The 19,338-nt window shown below is 37.5% G+C and overlaps 1 protein-coding gene across 1 annotated transcript in view; it reads right to left on the bottom strand.

Moving 5' to 3' along the window:
• SUCLA2 (succinate-CoA ligase ADP-forming subunit beta) overlaps positions 1 to 19,338 on the bottom strand; it is a 50,524-nt gene that overhangs the window by 3,487 nt on the left and 27,699 nt on the right. Inside the window, exons 6-10 of the mRNA XM_072409829.1 lie at positions 18,887 to 19,025; positions 11,987 to 12,148; positions 3,865 to 4,007; positions 1,734 to 1,854; positions 870 to 958 (exon numbers count right to left, since the gene is read on the bottom strand). Of these exons, the coding sequence (XP_072265930.1) occupies positions 870 to 958; positions 1,734 to 1,854; positions 3,865 to 4,007; positions 11,987 to 12,148; positions 18,887 to 19,025 (654 nt within the window). The remainder of the gene's footprint in view (positions 1 to 869; positions 959 to 1,733; positions 1,855 to 3,864; positions 4,008 to 11,986; positions 12,149 to 18,886; positions 19,026 to 19,338) is intronic.

Here is a 19,338-nt window from a genome sequence, read left to right as displayed (position 1 = left end):
GGGCTTAGCGGTTGGGGGGTTAAATATAATGTTGACAATATTTTGAAAAGTGATGACCTGTGCCTGATAGCTGTACACTAACAATGTGGAACACACTGTACCTCTAGTTGCTAGTCTGAGATTTTGAGATGATTTTGATGATCACTGTACTTTTGTAATTTGTGCTACCTCCACATCTACAGCTACTTTTTAAAAATTAACTCACTAGTCACCAGGGGGGCAGCTTTGACTTGAAGAGGCAAAAATGTTTTAACACGATTCCCAGGTACACACACAAGTTTTTACTACTACTTCAGCAAATTCTACTTTTTAAGTGCAATCAGCTATCTCATATCTAATAGCTGTTGGTATTTCAAAAAACACACACACAATTTAAATATATTCTTGAGTCTGGCTAAATGTGTGGAGTGAGTAAAATTTGAAAACTAAGATTTGAAATGCCTTTTGCTTCACTAAACAAAGCTAAAGCATGCAGAATAAGCATATGCCTGGCTTAGTATCAATGAGATCAAAAAGAGTTTTTGGTATGTGGATAAGTAGTGGCTGCAAAACAAAATGATCTACTAGGCTGTATTTATTTAAATGCAGCGAGGTGAAAATGCCCTGAAAAGTAATTCAAATCTGAAATCTTTAAAATATTTGCTAACCCAGGTTGGGCTATGCAGTAATCAGAAAGTTAGGTTTGCATTCGCAGTTCATCCTGTATCATTTTGGGGTCAATACATGAAAAATATATATTTTATTATGTTTCAGAATTTTAATTGCAAGATTTAGTTTTTGGGTAACAATAGGTAGTTTTTTTTTAAATATTTGTTAAAAAATAACTAGCCAATAAATGATGCTGGATCAAAGACACTCTTTAAACTTACCATTTTTGCAGCTTCATCCAGATCATCACATGCAAGAATTTTCAGCCCACTGGCTGTTATAAGTGCTTTAGCATCATCAACCCTTGTACCTAAAGAAAGGATAAGGTAACCGTGAGCAGAACCACTCATTATACTTAAATCTGCTTGCTTAGAATATTGTGAAGAATACATTTTTCTTAAATGCAATTGCACTTAAGTTCAGCAGTGCATGGTGTTTGGCAATAGTCAGTTTGCCTTCTTTGTGCTCTCTCTGTGACCCCAGCAAGGGGCATATTGCCCTGCTCATAGGCTGGGTCTGCAGGGACGTTTTTAAAAACGCATGTAAACAATACTACTGCATTTACATGCGTTTTCATGCACTGTTATTAGCGTTTTAAAGCTTGCCTTTAAAATGCTGGAAAACGTCTATGCAGTGTTTTTAACATGTTTACATTTTAGGTGCTTATTATGCGGGAAAACGCCCAATTCAAATCAATCGAATCGTTTACCCGCGTTTTTGGGCATTAACCATACGTTGCAAGCAACATTTTAGATAACACTCAGACGTCCCTCAAGGAAACATCCTGGTGTAGATTAGCTTATTAAAATGCATGGGAATTTCGAACATGGGCTTTTAAAAACGTTTCTGTAGACTTAGCCTTAGTTAACTTAAAACTTGGCTTCTGAAACATTGTTGCCATACACCATTAAGAAAAATCTAAGTGTTTTTTTTTTTTTTTTTTTTTAATCAAAATATTAATAATATAAAAAAAACAGCTGTAATAAAGAGTGCAAATTTACTAGACACTTCTCACGAACAAGCATGTAAATCATATCAGAGAGAAAGAGGATTAAAAAAAAACAAAATGTGATAAATCAGGTTACCTTGTAGACGTACTACAATTGGTATCTTGAGTTCCAGATCCTTTACAGCCATTATGATTCCTTGTGCAATTACATCACATCTCATAATACCACCAAAAATGTTAACAAGGATAGCCAGTACCTACAAAGATATACATTTTGAATAAGATTATCTGAACAATTTTAAGCTGACATGTATACTTACCAATTAAATATTTAGCTTAATTGGTCATATTCTATTACAATGTCACAAACACTGGGGGAGAAGTGTCCTTCCTACAGCACTGTCAAAACCTGGATATCACGTTTCAAGACTGGGCATTTCACCTTTGAAGATAAGCCCCACAGTGGGCGCCCCCAACCTCAACTGACCCGGCAACCTGCGATGCTGTCCATGAGCTGATTTTTGAGGACCGGCGAATATCCACAAGAAAAAATAACCCAGATACTTGACATCTCACGGGAGCGTGTTGGGTTTGTTATCATCACTATCCTAGACATGTGCAAGCTTTCAGCGAAGTGGGTGCTGAAATGTTTGAACAGTGATCAGTGGCCCATTTTGAAGCTGCACAGGACTTTTTGGCTAGCTTAGTGACTGAGGATGAAACCAGTCAAACGAATGGCGCCACAGCGGGTCCCCGCGGCAGACGAAGTTACAAACGCAGAAATCGTCAAAAAAAGTAACGGTGTCCGTTTTCTGGGACAATGACGGTATTCTGTTGGTGGACTACCTACCTCAGGGTTCTAGAACCACCGGACAGGAGGCTAACCTCCTGAACAAGCTGAAGGAAGTTAGAGACGAAAGGCCGTGGAAAGATGACCAAAGGGACCTTTTTTTGTGGCTTCCAATTGGTCCACCATCCCCCTACTCACCTGACCTTGCCCCTTCGGACTCATCATCAGTTCCTGACTTTGAAAAAACACCTGAAGGGGCAACGTTTTGAGAACATTTCCAACATTCAAAGATGCTGCTGAGAGCTGGTTCCAAAGGACTTTTATTTGAATGGTCTAGAAAAGCTGCAACTACGCTGTACCAAGTGCATCAGTCTCAGGGGGAATATGTTTTTTCATAATTCTGGCTCTCTTCCTTCTGGGCAGAGCCAGGAACTTCTCAGCACCCCCACGTAGATTTTATTTGACACAGTCTATGAACATACCAAAACAACGTTTTAGTAGTTAAAATAGCAGAGAGTAAAGATCAATTAGTTACAATTATAGTAAATTGTATAGCTATACAATTAGTAATAATAACAAATAAGCAATGGACCCAATTGTTCAGAATAATGAAAAAAGTGATTTGTGATCCCCAATAATTCAACACCATGGCATCACCCTTTAAAATAAATTTTAGCCAATGATCGGAATCTTATTTTGAGATGTGTTTGAGATATGTTCCTGCACTAAATAATCAGATTTTGGGTTTTGTTTTTTATCAACCCATTATATTTGAAAATCTTTAGGCAGCCCCTAGGTATTTATACACATCCTTTACATTTGAGTGAAGGATGTAATAGGATTTCCCTATTTCAGATGGGTATATTAGTGGTGTCATCCTTCTGTAATTATTTTGTTAACACTAGAAGTCTGCAATATGTACATAGTAACTTGAGGCACTAGGGAGCTATCACTTGTACCATTACACATAGGTGTGAGGGAAATGGGTTACACGCCCAGAGAACCACGAGTTCAACTCAATACTACATATCCCAATGGGCTGAACACAGAAAGCTATCTCTATGTTTTGTAAAAATTGCTTCAAGCTCTATTTAACCTGCAATATTACGGACTCTTACAATCCAGAATTATTAAACCCCAGACAAAAGAAAAGAAAAGGAGAACAACAATCAATTTTGTGTGAAATCTTACCACAATAAAACAAACCACAAAAGCCTAGTACATTTACACACAGTCTTATGTGCAGATATGTAACACACAGAAAACACTGCTGCATAATAGGTTTGTGCTTTACATACATATATATATATGAATAAAGAACTGCCCGGTTCTATGGGGATCATCTGATGTGCGTTGCGTGTGATACAAAGTATAGCAAGTTCATCAGTGGGTGATATAATAATATATATATATATATATATATATATATATATATATATATATATATATGAATGATGATAAAGAGAAGGACATGTACCTTTTTGTCTGAGGTGATGAGCCGGAAAGCTTCTGTTACTTGCTGAACGGTAGCTCCACCACCAACATCCAAGAAGTTTGCTGGAGTTCCACCATGAAGCTTTATAATATCCATTGTTGCCATAGCCAGGCCAGCACCATTTACTGTGGAAAAAGAGAACAAATTATAGCGACACATTAAATATACACAGTTGGAAAAAGTTAAATATACCTCAGGAATATCTGATATATTAGACTGGATTCAGAACTGTAGCAGTACAGTAGAAAAAATGTGGTACAAATATGACAATAATATGACGATTATAAGTATGGAAAATATAAGAGCACAGCATGAGGTAGTAGGGTTTATGTAACATACAACACAGTGTACAGAATAAAACCCTTTAGTACATTTCATGTACAGCACAATGTATTGAGGGGAACCAATACCACGAACCCTAATACAACACATAATTCACCGCTATATACTCAAGGACATGCACATCACATCTTATACCAAACCTTATCCTAATCAACAGCCTTCATTTTACCTTGTCTTTTCTATGACATGTAGTACAACACACTTCTTACACAAAACTTCCATGTCCTTTACCTTGGTAATCCTGTTCAAACTGAAAATTTCACGTGAGAGGGTGTGGGTGGGCCTAAATTTCACTGGCTAGGTTTTGGCTTATATATCTTCTCCTTGACCAAATTTACTCCAGAATCATATGAGAGAGGGTAAAATGAAAAAAGAAACTCTCCTACAGATCTGTACATCAAAAGGAAACCCCAAATCCCCCTGCATAGGTCTCCACTGAGGCTTTTACGGACGATCTGCCCAGATCTCATGATTGTCTGGGTAACCTATCAGCAGCAGCCACTAGCATTCTGAACCGGTGACAGTGGGGCATGAGAAGCCCTGCCATTAATACTGCAACTACAAGGGCTTGAAAAGGTTAAAAAAAGTATATATTTTTTGAATTTCATTTTATTCGTTTGTTCTCACACTTTTTTTGGTTGTCTATTTTCCACAAGTACCAAGAACTAGTTCTGGGGAGCCAATTAGTCTAACTGTTTGCTTTTAGAAGTGTAAGGGAATATGGAGTGCTCAAGGAAAACCAAAAACAAGGGGAGAGCAAACTACTTGAACCCAGGATGTAAGGAGTAAGAATGCTAGCAACCAGGTCATTCTTGCCACATCTAATGTGATCATGCAGCAAAGCACACATGATTTGTATTACAATCCAGACATGACTGTAAACCAACAGCTGAATTATAAGGTGACTATGTTTGTATGTGGAAGATTTTGCTGTGAACAGACAACATGCGGTCAAATGAGCTCAAAAACAGGAAAAAAACATCTGAGAAATTGCTACAATATTACGAGTGGCATAATCTACAGTTTGGTACATCATGAGAAAGAAACAAAGCACTGGTAAACTCAGCAACGCCAAAAGACCTGGACGTCCACGGAAGACAACAGTGGTGGATGATCGCAAAATAATTTCTATGGTGAAAAGAATCCCCTTTACAACAGCCAACCAAGTGAACAACACTCTCGAGGAAGTAGGCATATCAATATCCAAGTCTAACATAAAGAGAAGACTGCATGAAAGTAAATACAGAGGGTGCACTGCAAGGTGCAAGCCACTAATAAAGGCTGGATTGGACTTTGATCAAAAACATCTAAAAAAAGCCAGCACAGTTCTGGAAAAACATTCTTTGGACAGATGAAACCAAGATCTATCTTTACCAGAATGATGGAAAGAAAAAAGTATGGCGAAGGCATGGAACAGCTCATGATCCAAAGCATAGCACATCATCTGTAAAACATGGCGGAGGCAGTGTGATGGCTTGGGCGTGCATGGCTGCCAGTGGCACTGGGACACTAGTGTTTATCCATTAAGTGATACAGGACAGAAGCAGCCGAATAAATTCTGAGGTGTTCAGAGACATACTGTCTGCTCAATGCAGTCACATTGATGAGGTGCAGTCACACGGGAGGTGTTTCATAATACAGATGAACAATGATCCAAAACATACAGCCAAAGCGACCCAGGAGTTTATTAGGACAAAGAAGTGGAATATTCTTGAATGGCCAAGTCAGTTACCTGATCTGAACCCAATTGAGCATGCATTTCACTTGTGTTGAAGACTAAACTTCGAACAAAAAGGCCCACAAACAAACAACAACTGAAAGCCGCTGCAGTAAAGGCCTGGCAGAGCATTAAAAATGAGAAAACCCTTTGATCTCCCTCAGACATCCTTTTTTGTTTATCTACAGATTAGACATTACATACAATGACTCCACTCTGTGCCCAGATTCTCTAAAATAGCTCCTTTTGAGGGAATTTGCATTGGAGGTCCATTTTCTAAAGGCCTCATTTCCTCCATTTATGGCCTTCTCCAGGAATCGGCAAGGGAGGTATCTGGTAAATTTGTATACATGAGTACCTGGGAGAGTATTTTGGGCAGTGCCCTGGAGCAGGATACATGGTCCACGCTGCGGGAAGCAGCAAATAAAAGTTCAATACATACGGTTTATAAAGAAAATCTTTACAAGATTTTGTTCCGCTGGTATCATACGCTGGTGGTGTTACACCGCCTGTTTCCGGAGGTAGATCCGGCTTGCTGGCACTGCGAGTCCCATTATGGGACTCTGGAACATATTTTTTGGTCCTGTCCCCTTATTCAGGGCTCTTGGGGGAGAGTCAATGCACTAATTTGGGATGTGACTCAACAACGATTTCCCCTTGACCTGCTCCACCACTTGCTGGGATTGCCCCTTATGGACCCCCCAAGTCTGCCTGCCAGCTTATTACACATATTTTAGTGGCTGCTCGTACTCTAATCTCCACCAAATGGAAATCCAGACTGCCCTCCTCTATGGAGGATTTGTATGCTCGTATTCAAGACATACGCCCGATGGAGTACCTCACTGCCCTCCTCCGAAACAGGGTTGCGAAATTTGAACAGCTATGGGAACCTTGGGGTGCCTACTATACCAGTCTACAGGTTTAATATGTCGCTGGTTCCAGACAACACTGTGCTTCCTATCCACCTTTGTTTGCATCCCCAACTCCTCCCCCCCTCCCCTCCCCTCCTATTCCCCGGCTTAGCTTTGTTTTTCTTCTTTTTGACTCATTTCTTGTTTTCTGTTGTTTATGTATTTTCATAGTCTATGGGGTTTGATAGACCGGTACAGTACGGCCACTGGGCCACTGTTTTTTACTGTTACTTACGCCAGAGTTTTATGTACCAATATCGGATGTACCTATGCTGTGTTTACGAGATGTTTTGCTGTATAAGCCTGGTTGTCTTTGTATGTGAAAATGTTCAAAAAAAATTCAGTTTAAAAAAAAAAAAAAATGAGGAAACCCGGCATCTAGTGATGTCCATGAGTTCAAGGCTACAGGCTGTCATTGACAGCAACGGGTTTTCAACCAGGTATTAGAAAATACCATTTTATTTTCAGCTTTTTATTTTGTCCAATTACTTTTGAGCCCCTGAAATGAAGTGATTATGTTTAAAAAAAGACTTTAGTTCCTTTTTATGCAATCTTTTTGTTCAACCCACTGAATTAAAGCTAAAAGTCTGCAGTTCAACTGCATCCGAGTTGTTTCATTTAAAATTAATTGTGGTAATGTACAGAGCCAAAACTAGAAAAAAAGTTGTCTCTGTCAATATATTTATGGACCTAACTGTATATATGTTATATATTACAGCTATGAGGATGTGCAGTTTGCACAACAATGCAAAAATTAGTGTTAACTATTTGTGTGTTAAGCTACCTGCAAAAAAATCCTAACAATGTGCCGTGATATTAGTGTATGTCAATGCCTCAAAAGCCCAAAATTACTCTATACTTTTATATATACATTATTCCCAGCTTTAGTATGTGGCAAAATGAGGGAGCATTGCATTTAAAATTCATGTAATCAATTTAAAAAAAAAAAAAAAAACAGTAAAAAAGTAAAACCAGTCTGAGAAAATTTCAAACAGTCATGAGAAATGTCCTGAAGCTGGTGAGGTATACCCTGCTTTCTCAGCTTCATATATCACTAATCACATATTTTAAGTCAGGTTTGAATCTAATTGAGAGCCACGAGATGCTCTTTACTACGGCCATTTTTTTTCCACCAAAATTCTTTTAATGACATAGCTGCTAGTTCTGCTTGAGGACATTTATTATGTATCCTCAGTATTGGCATAGTGCTGAGGAATGTGAATACAAGAAATGTAGAAGGGAAGGGGTTGAGTATCAATTCTATGTAAAATACACCTAAGGAGTGTCTGCTTTATGCAGACCCATATAGTGAGTAGTGTTGGTCGAATAGCTCACTATTCGATTCGACAGCTATTCGGCCGAATATAGCAAAAAAATTCGGGTGGTCGAATTCGAATCCCATTAAAGTCAATAGGGGAAAATATCGGGTTTGTTTGAGCACTGTGTAGAGCTTCTACAGCCTCCAAACAGATGTAAAAAGATACATTATAAAAGGATACATAAAAAGATACATTCTAAATTGATACATAAAAAGATACATTATAAAAAGATACATAACACTATTCCATACCCCTGTGCTTCACATGAAGAATAAAGAGCACATGTCAAATCAATTTTAGGCTAAAGCTAGGTACACACTTCCAATAATTATTGTTAGAAAATGAACGATTACGACCGATCAACGATTATGCACGATTATACTTGAACAATCATATTGTGCACAATTCTGTACATGCTGTAACAATATGATTGTTCATATATAATCCACCAACACTGTCCACAAGCTAGATACAATCGTTTGAGCGATGCAGGGAGGGACATGTAAAAGGGAAAGTGAAAGTGATCAGGGGAGCAGAGCTGTCAGCAAAAAGCTCCGCAGATTGCTCCGCTCCCTGAGGAAAGGGAAATCCTGATCAGGATTTCCCTTTCCTCAGCAACTCAGGGAGCGGAGCAATCAGCGGAGCTTTATGCTGACAGCTCTGCTCCCCTGATCCTGGAGGCAATACGAGGGCAATAGAGGTTGAATGGAATTACTATGTCTATTCATACCTCTACTGCTCTGTGATTGGTCTATTTCTCAGCCAATCACAGAGCAGTAGAGGTAATGAATGAACATAGTATTTCCATTCATTGCCCTCCTATTGCTTGCGGTTACAGCTAATTGAAGGCACCTGCTTTCAATTACCTGTGACTGCACAGTTCCCACGGTCCAGAAATCCCACAATGACATTATTGTCGAATGCAGCAAAATTCGGTTCGGGTATACCCGAATTCGAACAGCCATATTCGGGTCGAATATAGGGACAACCCGAATTCGAACATCAACACTAATATTTAAGCATGAAAAAGAAAATGGAGAAATGTATTGGAAAAACACAAATTCATCAAAAAGAAAAAAGGTGTGTTTTAAACATAAGTAACATATTTTTAATAAATCAAGTTATTTATGCCTAAATCTCTTCTGATATCCTGCAAATACTTGTGAAGACTGAAGAACAGCTTAACCTAAACGACTGATATTAGAAAGAATGATCATATCCACACATAGCCGCAAAATCACTTTTCACCACATTTTCCACCATGATAATTTACCAATTAAAAAAGGGTCAGAAAACATAATATTTGGAAATGGATAAGGCAAAAAAAAAAAAAAACTTTACCACAAAACTCCAATAACCAAATTCCAAAATAAACAAGCTTGAGAGTATTGTGAATTTTAAAAACAGATATCCTAAAGAATTGTTTCCTAAGATCTAACAACAGGCGCACATTGCAGATGATTGATAAAAGTAGTAAAACCCTGATCTTAGACGATTAGAACTAGATCAGTTTTATTATAAAAGAAAAATGTTGCAATCTTGGTGGAAAATTGTTTGAAGGTCCTCTTTGTCTTTATAGAAATGTTTCAATGAATGCTAGAATTAATTAATTGCTAATTTGGAGCTTTTTATTAGTCATATCAAAGGCACAATGAGCAACAAAGCCTTATACATCCAATTCCAGAAAAAATAGTCCAATTTTATACATGGCTATATTTCCAATCACATCACAATCACTGATCCCAAGGGTAAGGGTGACTCTACAGCTCCCTGACTGTTCTTTCCTTCTAACCATATTACTTATGTGTGGGTACAAATGTGCGTGGATATATGGAAATTTTGCAGACCATGTCCACATGTTCAAGCAAAACTAAAACTAAAGCAACTTTTAAAAATGCTTGATCAGACAGGTCATTATTGCAGAAAGGGATAGGTGATGTCTGGACTAATTCTTACTAACCGCCTGGCAATCCTGGCTTCCCCTGCACTTGCCGAGAATTAGTGAGTTACATCAGCTCAGCCAAGCCAGTCAATATAGCTGAAGATCAGATCCAAGATGAGAAGAAGGAAGAGGATGGCAGTGTCCTGTGACGGAATGGGGACAGGTGAATATAGTGGGTTTAGTTCCGCTTTGAACAGTATGATCTCTCAGAATTATCTATTGTTTCAATTATTACCATCACTATTCTGGAAATGATTGTAAAATATACCTTTATGTTCTGGATGTGACAGCTGCCCAGCACAAAATCCACCAGAAAAAAGAAAAAAAAAAAGGTCTCTGACCTGCCCATAATGAACCAGCTGCAGAAAAATCAATAACTTTGGAACACGAATGCCCAGCGTTAAGGCTGAAAGATTACAGAAATAAACTTTTGTTCCTATAAAATGCACTTAAGCAGTGTTGAGATCCAATTATAGGACAATGTTGCAACGCATCCTACTGAAACAAAAAACAAGACCTCAAAATCATTGGCAAACTCCTGAAGTATGGACGTGTTATAGGTCTTTTAATGTCTACTTTGTATATGGTTTGTGTTTACAGACATGAAAATAATTTGCTCAGCAGCCCCTTCAGCTCCATAGATGTAAACCTGGAAACACACTGGTCAAACATAGGGAAACCCTTTATCTGTGTCTTTAATATGGAAGTTATACATTCCCTATACAGTAAAGATGAAGAGGTTATGACTGACAGATACATTATTGTAAAATATGGTTTCTCTCATTTTTTGCTAAGTGAACTATTCTATGGTTAACCAATGATTTCTGCACTTCATATTTTCTTAAGTAGAAAATTTCCATAACGGACCTGACTGATTTTATTAAGCAAATCACCTTGGAGTATTCGAATCAAAGAAGATACATGTGTTCATTTCTCAAAGAGCACTTGATCAGGGCTGAGAAAGCCTTTATGATCACCATTCCTACAAGCTAAAAATTGGAATGGAAAGCCTAATTCACATTTCATATTACAGTGTAACTTCATTTCATCCTAGGGAATCAGATGAACAGCATATCAAAACATATATTCAGCATATTACATAGCATTGCAAAGCCATTAAAACTGGGACATCTATAGCACAGCAACAAATAGAGAATACACTATGTAATGTGTCTATGGTATATATATATATATATATATATATATATATATATATATATTTATAAAGAATATATAATATATTATATAATATATACAATTTTTTTTAAATAGAGAAAACAAAGCTAGCTGCATCCACAACACATGAAATTCGGAAAGGTAGGTTAAGGAAAAAACAGAAGCTTGTTTATCAAGTTGAGTATTGTCCTGTCTTGTCCACCAAATCGTACAAATTAACAATTAGAAAAATGAAGATACCAAGTCCATGTACTAGTTTTCAGACCAGTGATTTTTTTGTTCTTTTAAGTAAAGGTTCACTTTACTGTTAAGAGAAGTCAAGGCCCAGAAACAGATGTTAATCAAATTGTACAAAATGGCAGACACAGCAGTACCAATAATATGGCCTACTAATTAAATAACCACCATGCTATTGAGCGTGGTGCATAACTCAGGATAATGGTTCTAAAAATGTTCCAATTAGCAGATAGAATTGAATGAGATACAGCATGCCAAGCAGAATTCTATCTTGACCCATACCTAGTCTTTAAAATCTGGTGTTGTGCATGACCTTCTTTAAAAAGGAGATGATGGCAAATAAACAGTCAAGCTGCAACACAGTGGTTTGCTAATAATATGGAAAAAACACAACTTTTAAAGGCATGAATTTAGGAAAAAAAACACATAATTCAGACTGCTAATAGAATTCAAAACTCACCTAGACATCCAATATTTCCATCCAGTCCTATATAGTTAAGGTCAGATTTTGCTGCTTGATGATCACGCTCATCTTCCTGTGACCAATCTCGGAGATCAAAAATTGTCTTTTGACGATACGCCGCATTGGAGTCAAAATTAATCTTTGCATCCATGCACATTACTGGTAAAAAAACAAAAACAAGACACTTCGTCAGTGTTTAGGCAGGAGGAAAACACCAATATTGGAAGCCCCTACCTCTTCCATATTTTTACTACATATACACATACAGTATAATATATATATATATATATATATATATATATATATATATATATATATTATATCTCAATCACTTAAATTAGGAAGATGTACAGAAAGTAATCAAGTGTATCACGTATCAAGACAAAGATCAGTACTTTTTGTATGAAGAATTGCATAACAAAAAAAAAGTAATAATCACAAAAAACTGCACGGTTTAACAAAGTCTGAGATAAGCAATTTTACAGTGAAACAGGTCTTTAGCTCCATGCCAAAGCGAAGGAAAGTGGCATGACATCAAAAGTGCCATGTGCCCGCAAGCAAGACCTTTGTTTGCAGGTGGCACGTGATAATGTCACTATAGCTAAGCTACATTTGTGAACATAAACATAAAGGACAATCTGAAAGAAGTGAAAATACACAAGCAAAGGTTTAGATGTGAAGGGAAAAAAAGTCAAAATAGGAAAGAAGAAAAGAAAAAAAATTAAAAGAATAAGACATGCAAACCAGTGGGATGAATAAATAAAGCAAAGAAAAATGGGGGGGGGGATCAATAGTTAAAACCAACCAAACCAAGTTATCTTTTACATAAATATGACAACTGAAAACATAAGGGGACCTACACAGTAATTGTTATAGTGTTGTGGTACTAGATAACTACAAATTAACAAAAAAAATATTAGTGCCGTAGAAAAATGGTTTCCCTCCCAAGATCTGCATTTCTGTCCATCCAACTTAGAGACATACTTCGCTCTGCCACACAGCACATTCCAGCAGATGATAACACTCACTTTCTTACAATTTGTAGATGAAATAGATCATTGTTCTTATTATTCATCCTAGCCTGTTGATTGGACAATGGAGGACCAGCAGTAGGCTAATAAGGACATCTGTGTGCTTATTACTTGACTCCTATTCAAATCCCTTCCCCCTCGGTCACAGTGCTGCTGTACTAGGGATTGCAAGAAACTGATTCTAAGTTGAATTCTAGTAACAGAAGGTGGATTTAAACAAAAAAATAAAAACAAACAAAGTGAAACTCCAGCTATACCTTTAGTGTTGAACAGTTGTCCATTCTGCCCTCTGGCACAGAAACTGCTTACTCATTACACACAGTCAGATTATTACAGTGTTCAATAGATGCTGCAGCAAGTCAAATAGTACCTGCTATAGGTATTGGCTAATGGACATACAGTGGCAAATAGCCCTTTCCTTTTAATCCTTACTGGACAGCCCCTTTTTCATTGATTTGATTTCAGTCCTTTATTAAGAGAGGATCAAGATTGGTGTTACCCAGGGCAGCCTGCACATGGCCAGATGTTGTGATGTTTCAAGAGGCTATAATCAGCACCCTGCTGGCCTCTCCCATCATCTGCCTCTGCTGAGAAGCACAGAAACATCACATTAACTTATACGTGATGAAAATAGAAATATTTTATTTATTATTATTAGCATATTGATGGGGAAGGGAGGGGGGGACTAGGCTAGGCAAAATATTATCAGAATAAAATTTAGTATTACTTATGTATTTATGAAACCTAGCTGCATTATTAGTGCATATTCTGCCTGGAGTTCAGCTTTAAGACTATAGGACATAGAAATAAATGTTCATTAAAATACCATAAAGGGAATAGTATTGTAATAGGAGATATAAAGGTGTGACTAGGAAATATCTTTATCTGTAAAATTGATTTTCCTTTGTGAAATAAATCAACATAATATGCTGAATATTGAAGTCTTTTAAGGGCTACATTTAAAGTCAGCAGATGCTCTGAAACAAGCATGCATCCTCTACAAAGGTTTGTTTTGTAGCATGAAATTTTCCAATTATTTTTTAGTTTCAGCCATCCACGGTGCCCCGCTATGGAGGATGAGTCAGACACATTCAACACATTTAAGAAGTGTGTGCAGGCAAGCCACTCAAACATCTGAACGGTGAGCTACAACCAGTGGCGTAGCATCAGGTACAGAGGACAGAAATGATAAACAACCATTAAGTATTGGCAATCATCCTGCTGTAGGCAGAAAATGGTTCAGAAAACGTTTCAAAGTGCATTTGTAAATCAACTACTGAATAAATCATTTTCCCCCTGGCCATTTTCAGGTATAACTAAACAAAACACACAAACAAATGTGAACAGGTTGGGGACATCAGTGATTGTTATTAGGGATATTTTGATATATCAATGTGTGTACATATGGATGTGCTGTTTTTTTGTTTTTTTTTTTTACTTTCATGAATGATAAAAAAAAAGGCTCCATTCACTGTGCACCACTAAGGCTACGTACACACGTCAGATTATTATCGTCAACATAATCAACATAATATGATAGATCCTTTCCAACGACAAAAATCTAACGTGTGTATGTAGCCTAATTCTGCAAGTTGCTGATCATCTATAATCCTTCATTTATAAATAACTAGTACAAGTTGACTATCAAAAATCCGGCAACTTCGGGGCCTGAGGTGCGCCGTATTTTTGAAAATCACAGATTTTCACACATCTGGCACAGTTCCAGGGAGCAGGCAGCAGGGACAGCTCAATGTGTATTTACAGCTGTTTCTGCAGAACAGGGCCAAAACATTAGTGGCCAAACAGTGTACTACAGTCCCTGTATTGAACATTCGATCTGAAATTCATGCCGGGAAACCCAATAAAAAACAGATTATTGGTGGGTGGATTTTCGAATGTCAACCTGTAGTGGAGTACTAAACCTTGTTGTCCATCAAATGCAGAAAGTTTGAGATTTCAGGGGTACCCCTCACATTATAAAAGGTACAAGCTTTCAGGATCCCTTCTCCAGGCTTTATACTGTTTTTTAATTCACATAAACCCCTGTGCATAAATTGCAGGTGTTCAGAATTGTTTATAGACATGAAGAGTGGATCCTGGGAGAACTCTGCATACAAATTAATATGAAAGGTTTAATTTATTAGGAGTGAATTAAATTGGTGATGTATTTCAAATAAAACATTCACCTTGATCTTAAAGGGGGAAAAAAATTGGATTTCAACATGATGGCTGTGCTATTTTCCAGGCTGCTGGATCTCATTGCCCAATGATTTAAAGCTCCAGTGTAATATATTGGTTTGATAGGTGCATGGTGTTATTTCCAGGTAAAACAGAAATCAGGGAGGTATTGATCATTGTCTGGTTGCACACCAAACAACCAATATAGAGCCACCTTAAGTTAAAAGCAAGGACAGATGTTAAGTTTAGTGGAAGATGGTAAAGATGGTCAACTGGAACCCAGCATACAACTTTCCAGGGTTCCACCATATATATTAGTCACAGATTATTTACAGAGCACTGCATTTAAAAGATGTATAATTAACATCAGTCATTTAATCACTGTGGTATATATCATTTAATCACTTTGGTATATATCCTCCACGATACATACACAAGCCTAGAAACAGTGAATTTAACCAAGACCCAGTTTTAAACTCTTTATTCATTCACATACCCTGCTAATCAGGACACAGATTTACAGTCTAAACTCCTTTATGTGCTTAATTACTCAAGAACAGATTAGAGAAAGCCATCAAATAGATCGTAACTCCTTAACACCACCTACATTTAGGAAAATGGTACACAAATTGAACATATGTTATAATTCTCAGGCTTATGCTCAGTAATTATGCCAATTAGTTTTACAGATGTATTGCGTAAGGAAAACAGCCTTAACTGTGACATTTGCTCTTTTAGTATACGATCTGATGAGAATCCACCATATTCTGAGGTGGGCATAATTTATCTAGAAGACATTTAAAGACCTTTCGTTTAAAAGCATGACATCTGCTCACCGGCAGACTTTGAATGTGTAATTTCCAGCTTCACCAAAAACAAAGACAATTAATTTCGGATATTAAAATAATCATGAATCAGTGTTTAACTCAGATTTTTTGGGTGCGAAGTAATTGTAGTATCAGTGCTGTGGTTAAATTTTGTCTTGGAGCTTACACAGGGTTAAGCCATCCTCTACCACAGGAGTGTCAAACCCAAATACACAGTGGGCCAAACTTAAAATTTATTGAAAAAAATTGATAAAGTTTTTCCTTCTCATTAGATATAAAAACCTTTTCATATGGAAAACAAAAATGTTTTGCTTAACATTCAATCTGGAACAAGCATATATTAGAGCAAGAGGGCTAAGAATTTTTTTTTTTAATCTCATGAGTGGCTGGAGCTCCCTCTTCAGTGAAATAGCACTTCTACTACAATTCCTTGCGTCAAGAAAACTGTCCGATGCGGGGCTTAATATTATGAGTGGCTGGAACTCCCCTTCACTGAAATAGCACAGCTACTACAATTCCCTGTGTCTATAAAACCGTCCCATGAGGGGCCACGTATAGGCAGAAAGCCCGCTGGTCTATAGACGCCAGTGATGCCGAGAATTGTAGTAGCGGTGCTATTTCAATGCAGCAGCGGGCCAGCTGCAATTCATTGTTAGGATTCCTTTGGGGGCCAAAAAAAAAAAAAAAAGGATGTTGCAGGCCAGAGTTTGACACCCCTGATCTACCTCATGTGTTAAACTGGCTGCTAAGGCCGGAGCAAGGCACGCCCAGGAGGAGGTGACATGCTAACTCCCCCCACTGCCTCAATCACCAGAAAGCACTGGGTATTGCAGGGCCTGGATAACACAGTGCAGCAAAGTATAAATTGGTGTGGGACTGATAACCCCATCTCTTCTAAGCAGTATGAATAAAATTGGTCAATGCGATTTATACTTTAACGCCTTCATGGTGTAACCATGGTAAAGCATCATGTTTACTATAAATAAACGTTCAATGACTAATGCAGAGATTTTTGCATGTTCTCAGATCCAGCTATCTGCTACAAGCATTATAAGAAGGCTTTACTCTACTTTTAAAAAAATGGATGTTTATTTTTATTATTTACATAGAATATTCCAAAAGGAGTGTGTCTCCCTCTATTGCATTGTATTACATAAAATAAGGCAGAAGTAGGGCTGGAATTCCCATCTGTTAAAACTAATTACAGTTGACAATCAAAAATTCGACCATGGATAATACATTTCCTTTGGTTTTCAGGCATGAATTTTAGATCGCATTTTCAATACAGGGACTGCAGTACACTGTTTGGCCACTAATGTTTTCATTGGCGCTGTTCTGCAGAAAAAGCTGTTAAGTCTTGCTTGCTACACTAATTACACCTTGAGACGTCCCTGCTGCCTGCTCCCTGGAACTGTGCCAGATGTCCGCGGGTGCTGCGAGAGGAAGGCTGGCCTGTGGGTGGAGGTAAGTACAACTTTCAAAAATCCAGAATTTTCGAAAATCTGGCACTGCTCGGTTCCCGAGGTTGCCAGATTTTTGAATGTCAACTGTACCTGAATTTTTAAGTGATAAAAGTGGGAAAATCTAGACCATTTCCATCCACACATCACTGAAATGACCATTCTGTGTGACAAGGTCTTTAAAATGGCATTAAAGTCAAAAACAAAAACTCATATTTGCTTAACAATTGATTTTTTCTTCTCTGGTTCTAAATATATGTATTCAGTTAGTCCACACGTAAACCTCACATCATTTGCAGATAAGTGCATATCTTATGCATGTGGCTACAATTCTTGCTCTATTTAGAAGCTTCTAATTTGTAGCCACCTCAATGAGCTGTAAAGAGCTAATACTACTGGTGTACACACCAATAAAAATAATGCACAATGCAAGGAATCATGGGACATGTAGTATTTTTAAACACAGGAGGAGGATTTTGTAGTCACTCTGATGCCCTTCCGTATTAGAATTCATCCAGAGAAATACTAAAAGCCTCTACAAAGACTGCATAATGGTATAAGACCAATGCTATTTAAAATCCTAATACTTACACACTATCTTGTGCTTGTTGCCATTTTTTTCTTTCTTAAATTTTAGGACTATGATTTTACATCATCTTTAATCTACCGTAATTTATTTATTAAAATAACACAGTCTGTTCCTGGAAGCTGCTACTAACATTTGCAATACATTTAAGATGATAAGATGATGTGTTGTAAAATGCACATTTTTACACCAAAAGTAATCCTTCATCACCACTGCAAAAACTTAAGGAAAATTCCACTTTAGTTAAAGAGAAAAAAAAAATCAATAACCTCTGGGTGATCTACCTAATCTGCAAGGATATTTAACTTGGTTGCAGATTTATTCAACATTCAGCACACCTCAGCAACACATGCATATTACCCCATATTCCCCCCATGTTTCTCCTGTATATCTAAATAGAAAAAATATGTCCCAATCCTGACAGAAATTCAGACAGTGCCTAAATCCATAACATAGCCACAAGTCTTTTTGACTAAGATGCCAGGCTAACCCCCTTCTGAGTTCTCATCTACTTGACCAAAGACCATTTTGGTCTACTTTATGTTAGGAAGATGGGGAAAATGGGAGGTTTTCTGTAGTCCAGCAGAAGAGAAATGTCAGCACTGACAACAGAGCTTGGGATCTCACTGAACAGAGGCACTGCAGTGTTTTCAATTCAAATGAAGGCACACACAGTTTACTAGGTAGTTTTCTGTACTTCATGCATGTCCAGGTCCTGTAGACATTAATTGCATTTGTATTGCGGAGATACTTTGCACATTGACTTGTCTTAGCCAAGTCGATTACAAAAGCCTGTGAAGGCTTGCACAACTTACCCACTCCAGAAGCATCTTCTACCATGGGGTTGATTTCTACCATTGTAGCATCATACTTCATGAAGAGATTGTACAAGTTTATCATGCACTGAGCGGCCTCGTCTACAAGGTTCTCAGGGAAACCCATTTTCTGTGCAAGCTGAACATACACAAAAGAAACAAAAAAAAAAAAAAAGAAGAAGTTAGGATAAACAATCATGGACTGATTAGTCAGCTAAATTCCCATGGAAAATACACTCATTATCTTCATTCTCATCTAGCACAGTGATGATTTACATGACTTGGATACATTACTAAAGTTTAAGTTATAAAGTAAACAATGTATTGAAGCAATCAAGGAAAGAGACACAAAAAGTTATAAGCACAACTAACAGTTTCACATCACTTTCTTTAGGGGATTATACTGCCACCATTTATAAATGCTTGTGGACTTAAAATAATTAAATACTGCA

Source organism: Pyxicephalus adspersus, chromosome 1, assembly GCF_032062135.1.
Source record: "Pyxicephalus adspersus chromosome 1, UCB_Pads_2.0, whole genome shotgun sequence".
Classification (NCBI taxonomy): Eukaryota; Metazoa; Chordata; class Amphibia; order Anura; family Pyxicephalidae; genus Pyxicephalus; species Pyxicephalus adspersus.
This window is presented reverse-complemented; position numbering and strand designations above follow the sequence as displayed.